This window comes from Oncorhynchus mykiss, chromosome 19 (assembly GCF_013265735.2).
Source record: "Oncorhynchus mykiss isolate Arlee chromosome 19, USDA_OmykA_1.1, whole genome shotgun sequence".
NCBI lineage: Eukaryota > Metazoa > Chordata > Actinopteri > Salmoniformes > Salmonidae > Oncorhynchus > Oncorhynchus mykiss.
This window is the reverse complement of record NC_048583.1, coordinates 45,243,873-45,253,064: the sequence shown is the minus strand read 5'-3', so window position 1 is coordinate 45,253,064 and position 9,192 is coordinate 45,243,873. Positions and strand designations below refer to the sequence as shown.

Sequence of the window (9,192 nt, the reverse complement as noted above, 5' to 3'; positions counted from 1 at the left end):
CAACCTATCTAGCCACTCAGTATTTAGGTATATTCCTATGTTTCACACGTTCGCCTCGTTCAAGGATGTTTATTTTTTATTTCATTTTTTTTTTTTTAAATACCTCAGTCAGATCAAAGCATTAGCAAGTCAAGCTTGTGCTATGACTGTGGGTTAAAAGCATTTCCGAGAAGTTCTTGAGGTCTGTAAGAATGGCTGAATGATCAACTGAACAAAAGACAATGAAAGACTAGTTGGCAGGTTTAGTTAAGACCTTTTATTTAATCAATTTAAAAGAAAAAACAAAACAGTAAAAACAGTGTACAAAGTGGATATCATTTATTTACTAAAGCTGGTGTCCTCAGTCTTGGGAATAGGAAAGAGGAGGTACAAAAAAAGTTTTAAAAAGAAAAGGTATAAAATACATTTCCCTATTTTCAGAGGGTGACAGCAAATGATGAGTGTGCATAGGATTAAGCAACAATCAGATCTAACAATTTAAGAATTGTTTGAGAAAGAGGAATTGATATGAAAATAAAAATAAAAAGCTGTTACATTCATTTGTATGATTAACTTTTGTATCGTGATTATCAGTCATCTGAAAACACAGCAGAATTTTCTGGAAACTCATTGGAGAACTGTGTTCCATTTTCAAGATTACCAGTTTATCTACAGCAATCTGTATATGGGGGTTAATTGCGCAAATTATCTTTTCATAGTTCACACCTTTCAGAATTGATGTCTAGAGAGGTGCTGTTTCAGTCATTTCTGACAGCAAAGTGTAACAAGTACAAGTGTACAAATACATACATACATGTTTTGGGGCAGGAAAGTGCATATCATTGGCACAGTCAAATCCATTTTCATTGCTGGTTTTCTATAAATAACAACTCAGAGCCATGTACAGAGGAATGGAACACATCCCTACCTATAGAGATCAAAGCTGACTCAACTTGTTTCCCCCGGAACCACAGCCCAGTTTGTTTATGGAGTAAGTCCTAAAGGACTATATTGTTATAGTGACCTCATTGAGGCTGCAGTGAGTACACTGGGAGAAAAACACCCAATACTGTAGAAGAGGAAAATCCAGAAGAGAGAAAAGATTCCCTGATTGGGCAGAAAGGATCAGTACCTGACTGGCAAGTTCAGAGGGAAGCAGCCTAGAGTGTTTGGAATACAACATTCAGACAGGGAGGCACCACAATCCAAGCACATGATAGTCCAGGGGGGTTAGAGTAACTCTGTCTTTTCAATGGGACCACAGGAAATGGATATCTAATTGACCATGTGTACACAGTTCTGAGATTCATTGACAGCAAGCTTTAATCTATTTAGATTATGCCTGCCCCCAGAATAAGTGTTATTTAAGTATCTGCAAATCCCCTTTCTGCCACTCTATTACATCATTTCTCTATTAGACTGACAGTGGTCCATTGGGTAATTCTCACCTTGTTCTCTAATGTTTTAGGGCTTTAAAATTCTGATAAGAATGTTTTTTGAGCATTGGAAGTCCTATAAGAATCAACCATGTTCTACTAACAGTTAGATATACAGAATAATACATTTTATTGATTAGGTATACTGGCAGCCCAAGGAGATTCAAAGTGTTGGTCAAATAGTGATAGTGTGAAAGTCTTGATAAAAAAAAATCAATATCAGACTAATCTCCCACTTCATTGAAAACGAAGTCATTGGTCATCTATTGTTATTGCCGTTGGGCCACAATATTTATTGGTATTAAAGCGGAAATCAGCAGTTGAAACAAAGCGTTCTCCCCATCCCTGTTTATGTAAAAAGCTGAGGGATGGGTTGGAGAAATGGAACCACTAAAATTCATAGACAGAGCTATGGATGCCATCATATCCAAAATTATCATTTTAACCATAGTGTGAGGCTATATAGTGTTTGTTTACAAACTTTGGAGCTAAATTATCTTATATTTTGGGTTGTGATAGGGTATGACAGTTCAACTAAGTTCATTAGGCATTCATAAGTTATATTCTTCAAGAATCAATGGGTACATATCATTTATTCATGAGTCAAAAAAATGTATGTAACAACTGCAGATCGCCCCTTTAAACAAAGAACAGCAAAATACATTTCAATTTTAAATGGCTAATTCCAATATAGTCCTTATGGTCCCGTAACATTTTCCAGGCAAACGTTCACTTTGTGAATAGTATGTGACAAATATAACAGGTGCTGACAAAAGCAAGACAAAAGTTTAAGAACGTGTAGCCTTATCATTCTAAATTCATATACCACATCGCTGCATGACCACTCTTTTCCTATAAATTAGGTTTTATGAACATCAAGCTTGTCTGACTGCACACATCAAGACAAGCAGGAAATGCACTGTAGTGTTCTCTCTCACCATTAGAAAAGTCTTAAAAGGCCACAGAAACTAATCAGTGGTTTTTCATTTGTGTAGTATGGAGTATTTTCCCATATAATTACCGAACCTGCAGATTGCAAATGTCTGTTCAACAATACTATCTGAAACACTGGTGAAGTAAGGAAAGGATGTGGCGAAAACCCCGGTAGTTGGATGTGCAGTCTGGTGGGGTGAGGGGAAATGGTGGGACCAGAGGAATAAAGGGGTGTGTTTAGGCTGTTCCACTCGCAGAGTAGGAAAACTGTGGGAAGTGGGGTCTCCGTTCGCTGTCAAACGACTCCATGCTGTCTTCTGGAATACAAAATGAGTGGGGAGGAAAGAGAGAGAGAGGGATGGCACAGAAAACTCCATTAGTATATACGTTCTGATTTCCGCTTTAATACAAAATATATATTTTCCTCCCAGTGACAAAAAACCCTTATGATTGAGTCCTAATGCATAATGTACCTAGTACTAGCCAGGGCGCAGTTTGGCACACACTGCTAGGGGTCTAGCACTTCCATGTGAGGTACACAGTGAACTATGGAATAACAGACGTTACACACACGTTCCAGGAGAGGGCACAAATCCCCCAGAGGAATTGAATAAGCACTATGTAATTTGACCTCACATTAATTGCACTGGGAAGATGGACCTTCCCCATTATCATTTCAATATTTGCCTTGGAGTGCAATCTATACCTTGAATGATGTTCAAAACGATCTATTATTTTTCTCTCGTGGGATTTAATTCTTTGAGTGCTACAGTACAGATATAAAGTTGCGACCAAATATATTGGCAGCCTTGCACTTTTCTTTAATTCCCTATGTCTTCTAAAATAAGATGAAATTGGAAAATAACTTTTGGTTTCCACACCTTATTGGATTTTCAACATTGCATAAGCAATTTTTTAGAATTTTTAATTTTGAAAGTAATGACAAACGGCAAAATGATTTGCGAGTTCTTGGTTGCACAGCCAAGATAACTGCAGACAAATGCTTCTTGTAGCCATCAGTGATCTTGCTGCACCTTGGCCCACTTTTCAGCAGCAAACTGCTCAAATGCTTCCATGTTTGAGGGGTGCCATCCACCAACTGCTGTTTTCAGATCTCACCATAGGTTCTGGATGTGATTCAGATCTGGACTATTGGCTAGCCACTCCAGAACAGCATCTCTTCTTGAACCATTCCTTGGTGTTTTTTGTATGTGCTTTTGGCGTCATTGTCCTGCTGGAAGACCCACAACCTCCAATGGAGACCCAGTCTTTGTACACTGGGTTGAACATTGGACTCCAAAACACCTGATAATCTGCTGATTTCATGATGCCTTGTGCATTTTCAAGGCCCCCAGTACCAGAGGCAGCAAAGCAACCCCACAGCATTATCAAACCTCCCTCATGTTTGATTGTAGGGAGGGTGTTCTTTCCATTGAATATTCATTTGGTTGTCAGTAAACAAAGCGCTGACCTGTAATGTCAAAGAGCTCTGTCTCTGTTAAAGGTTGTGGGTCTTCCAGCTGAACAATGACCCCAAACACACATCAAAAGCACCCTGGAATGGTTTGAGAAGAAATGCTGGACTGTTCTAGAGTGGCTAGTGTCCAAATCTGAATCACATCCAAAACCTATGATGAGATCTGACAAAAGCAGTTGGTGGAGGTCACCTCTCAAACATTGAAGTATTGGAGCAGTATGCTGCTGAAAAGTGGGCCAAATTGCTACAAAAAGGGTTTGTCTGCAGTTATCTTGCCCAAAGGCTGTGCAACCAAGTACAAGGGGTACCAATACATTTGTCCATGCCATTTGTATTTAATTTCTGAATAAAAATTGTAAACTTAAGTTTACAAAAATAAAAATTTGATCTACAATGATGAAAATTCAATATTGTGTGGAGAACAAATGCTTTTTTTTCAATTTAAACTCATTTTAGAAATAGGGAATTATTTAAGAAAAGTGCAAGGATGCCAATATATTTGTCCGCAACTGTATAATGTATCATATACATCAAGGGCACGAGGAAATATTACATTCTCTCATGACCGTGACAACGAGGAAGAATATTACTGTCTTCAATCAAAATTCTATCTAAACCATGTAGATCAGCTTGGGTTTTTTTGTTTGAGACACTCCAATTCTGGAACCCCAAAAATAAACATTGACCTTTAGAGCCAAATGATAATTTAAAGTTTAAAATCTCTGAAGAGGGGAGATACATTTATGTGAGATTCTGAAACGCAATAGGTATTCTTTACAGTAATGACATTTAGAACCACTTGCGTTTCCAGTTCATCCTGAGTCAGACTGTGATCACCCCTACTAAACAAAAACATTCAGGTCCAAAGAGTCAGTGAAAAACAAAAAAACAAGTATGATTGTCTGACTGGGTGTGTAATACTGTTCTCTGAGTGTGGTGCGTGTATTCTGTAAAGATACAGAATACGCAGTGGGTCAGGTAGTACCTTGTCCGGGCGGTGTAATAGTGATGGTCTGTGCTGTGAACTCCTCGTCAAAATACCGTGTATCTGTTTCCGAGGTAACCTGGGGCTTGAAGGGCGGGACCAGCTGTGAAAGAAGAGAGGACACCATGAGCACATTGGCACATCTGTCCTGTCAATCAGAGTGTAGACAGTTGCAGGCCTGGTGAAATCTATTGATTGTTCACTGAAGTAATGGAAAATGGAACACTAATTTACCTTTTTCTCATAAACATCTTGCCATTCAATCCCAGCAAAGAATTTGTGCTGCATAATCTCCTTAGCATCATCCTGTCCTCCACCTAACCTGGAAGATAGAGAAACCAAAACAAAGTAAATAAGTGGCCAAATCAATCCATGCCATTATATTCCACGGGATTCTGTGGATAACTGCTGGCAAGAGGGTCAACGCACCGCTGCTTGGGGTCCTTCTTGAGCAGGCCGGAGAGCAGGGACCTGCCCTCGTGACCCAGGGTACGTGGGAAACGGATGTCCTCCATGAGGATGAGCTCAAACAGCTTCTCGTGGTCCTGGTTGTAGAAGGGCAGCCGACCGCACATCATCTCGTACATGACCACGCCCAGACCCCACCAGTCCACCGCACGACCGTAATCATTGTCCTCCAGAACCTGGACAACACAGGACAACCACAACTCAAAACAATATAATACCATTAGGAACAATCATACTTGGAAGCATACAGGACAAGGGCTAGCAGGAGTTCAAATGTACATTCTTCCCTATGATAGCATCAAGAGAGACATACTATACATTGTTGGTTTAGATCTCTGAAACCTAGCTATTAGCTAAGTGGATGGACATTAGGTAGGTAGTGAGGTCAGCAGCTCTCCAGGCTGTATAAAGAACCCTGAGTGAGGCCAGTGAACCCCCCACCCCCTTCTCCTGGTTTGGGATTCCAAGCAGCCACAGCCAACACTGACTCACATCTCACATTAGGAGCAGGGATAGAGTTTCCCCCGGAGCCCTGCATATTTAATCACTAGAGGTCTGCAGTACACACTACACACCATCATGAGAGAGGGATAGGCTGGGCAGGGGCTGGAGGCTGGAGAGGCTAGGGCCAGTTAGTGGAAGCAGAGTCCCCATAGCAGCAACCACATACACCACACCACTGCCACAGCCCTTAGTCACGGAAGTGGAGGTTCACACATCTTGGAAGATGACGTGTTCACACGTTCTAATCAATTGGCTCGATTTGCCTCTGTACTGTCTAACTGGGCAGCCTGTTGAATGTCAAACATAGTATTTGAGTTGTTACTAAACAAGGCCTTCTGGGAAGTGTAGTTGGGTTAACAGTACAGGAAGGATATTGTAGGTGGAATCAAGCCAATGAGAACAGACTGTTCTTTAAAACAAGGTTATATGAGGTGAGATAAATTGGTCCAGGAATAGATTCATAGGTAAAAGGGCAGCCTAATAGAATTACATATGGACATGAAGATACACAGACCCAGAGAGAAGAGGCGGGCAGAACAGATGGACAGATGTGACCGTAAATGGAACAAAACCAGAGTGTGTTTGTGTGTGTTTGAGCGGGTGGTGTGTGCCTGCATCTGTGGGCACGCTGCTTGGCGCTGCGGTTAGGGGCGAGGAGGACTCGGAGGGCAGGGGTAACGTGAAGCCGGCACGGTGCTAGGATTACTGGACCGTCTCTATTTCCAGCACTGCTGTCGTGTGATTCACACCACACGACAGCTGGGCCTGCAGCTGCCCCATATATGTAGAAGAGTACCACAGCTGTGGAGCTGCCAGGACCACAGGAGCCAAGCTCATCCCTCACACACGTAACCAGGGCTGCCTGGACCAGCTCTGTTACACTGGCCCAAAGGACAGCACAGTGCAAGGAGGAGGTAGGAGTGAAACGTACACTTGCTGTACTTTTCCTCCACTTGATACTGCCCTCTATCTTACTTCTCTGGCCTTATTCTCCCTCTAACACAAACACAGCTATTGTCCCTCTCCCAAACACATGCCCTTCACTCTCCTTTTCATTGTTCATTACTTTCACAAATCGACTTCATTTCAATAAAATGACTCTATTTCACAGTGGATTAGGTGAAACTTGTTCCATGGGTGTTCGCAAGATGCAGGCTTACAGCCCTGGTCTGGGCAGTGGGTCTGGCCTGTGGAATATTCCCAGACGTTACAGCATTCCTGTGCAGCACACACAACAAGGTCATTGTTTACTGCAGAACAACCTGTAACATTGCCTGGCCCTGGTTCCCATAGAGACGCTCTATGGCGACCCCGTCTCCACGGAAACGCCCCCTGATGTCTCTACTGCCAGAGGAGGAGCAGAGCTGGGGCTGTTATATGGTGCCACTAGCTATGTTACTGTGTTCAGAATGCTAAAGAGGAGGAGGGTTGTTCTTCAGCACATTTATGACATACCACACATGGACAAAAATGACAAACAGATTCTTTCCTTTAAATTATCCTTTGCCTGTTGCTTGCCCTAGTGTGAGGGACGTGACATGATGGTTATATAGTAATTCATGCCCTAGTTGGCTTTGGTGATGATGGCTACTGTATGCCGTAAATTAGGATGGTTCTCTAGAGCAGGAGTTCCCAAACTTTTTCACTCGGGCCCCCCTTCCAGCATTGGGCCCTCCCCCCCTGCATGAGCACGCGCCACGTCTATTTCCATGGGCACAAGCACTGTTCATGACACAAACTGTCCACACCCCTCTTGTTGTTGGAGAGGAAATTTGACAGGTTTCAGCTTTTCTTTTCTTCATTTTCCATACATTGCCAGTCTAATGTGTATTCATGTGATATTTGAGTGACCAAAACAATTTACAACAATATCTATAGGATAAAAAAACAAAACTTTAAAAAACGTTAGCTGACATGGGCTAGTTGATGTGGACATTTCAGACAAGTTATAAACAGCTAAGAGTCTAAGAGAGAGGAATATAAAGATGTCAGATGAAAACGACATGGGAGATTGTTACAGGGGAGAACTGAGGACAACAGGCCCAGAGTGTGGCCCTGGCTTTGCCCAGGTCGGGATAGGCATCCTGGGCAGGAGTCGGCTAGAAGCCCCCTCAGTGCCAGGAGCAGCTGTAGCCAATGTAACCTTTTCTTCAGGGCGGAAACTCACGTTTCCTGAGGCACTGCCAAACCCCCCAGCAAATTCCAAATGGAGGCTAAAAACAACGAGTCAGCAGCTGTGTTAACATGGGCACCCTTCTCCCAGAAAACCTTCTTACAGCAAGAGGCAAGGGGACTAGCAACACACACACACACACACTGTACAATGCCCTATCGTGTTATACACCCCACGTCATACCTGCACGCAATGGGGAGAAGCCACACCCCTGTACACATGCCTTCTCAAACAAAAAATATGGGAACAACCTGTCCTGCCCTAGTCACACTGCAGACTCATTAGCTGCATGTCTTATACTGGAGATTAGACAGGCATTTAGGAACAACTGTCCCAAAGCCACTCTTCAACAGTTTATTTTACCTTTATTTTAACAGGGAGTCCCATTGAGACCAAGGTCTCTTTTGCAAGGGAGCCTTGCATCTTACAATTAATTACACAACTACATTCGACATAGGAAATACACCAGAAAAAATGTGACATAGCTTGTATGCCTTAACAATATGCCCGACAACAGACATTTACGATGATGTGTGTAGTGGGATATATTCACTGCAATACAGTTCCTCTCTTCAAACCGTGTTAGGTCTGTTAATTCTTTTAGTTATTTACCAATTATGTGACTTTATTCTCTTCAGTTGATTTACACTCAAATTTTAATAGACAAAAATACTCACGAGAACATGCCAAAAGAGTGTGCACTGAAGAGGAAGGTTACATGGGTTGGGATCCAAAGGCCTCCCATTTTTTATGTAAAAAAAAATGATACGATTTATTGACCCCCATATTGTGAATGGACTGTGAGAATACACTACCTCTGGGGCCAGGTACTCTGGTGTCCCACAGAAGGTCTTCATGGTGGCCCCGTCTGTGATCCCCTCCTTACACAGTCCAAAGTCGGTGATCTTTATGTGTCCGTCTTTGTCCAGCATGAGATTTTCCAGCTGAGACAAGGAGACAGAATGAGACAGGACGTATCAGCAACAGGAGGAGGGGGAGTGACTGTGTGAGTGTGTGATTGAGGCACAGCTGATTTGGCCTCAGCTCTGAGAGACATGAGCTAGCAATGCATGTCCTTTTAATATCAGTGTGTCCTCTGAGTAAAAGTCACCTGGCAACTGTAGCCCACACGTGGCCAGCAGCACCAGGCAGGCAGGCCAGAGTCAGCACATCCTCCAAAAACTGCTACCCTGGCATTTTCAGGAGAACCTTAGCAGGCTGGGAGCCTGCCTCATTA

At 42.6% G+C, this 9,192-nt stretch overlaps 1 protein-coding gene across 2 annotated transcripts in view; it reads right to left on the bottom strand.

The window, feature by feature from the left end:
• Positions 1 to 236: 236 nt before the first annotated feature.
• Positions 237 to 9,192, bottom strand: part of LOC110497971 (RAC-alpha serine/threonine-protein kinase) — a 35,828-nt gene continuing 26,872 nt past the window's right edge. For both annotated transcript variants that reach the window (XM_036954914.1, XM_036954913.1), the window contains 5 exons: positions 8,771 to 8,899; positions 5,240 to 5,454; positions 5,045 to 5,132; positions 4,811 to 4,913; positions 237 to 2,665 (listed from right to left, as the gene is read on the bottom strand). In XM_036954914.1, coding sequence (XP_036810809.1) covers positions 2,586 to 2,665; positions 4,811 to 4,913; positions 5,045 to 5,132; positions 5,240 to 5,454; positions 8,771 to 8,899 — 615 coding nt within the window. In that variant the 3' untranslated portion in view covers positions 237 to 2,585. The remainder of the gene's footprint in view (positions 2,666 to 4,810; positions 4,914 to 5,044; positions 5,133 to 5,239; positions 5,455 to 8,770; positions 8,900 to 9,192) is intronic.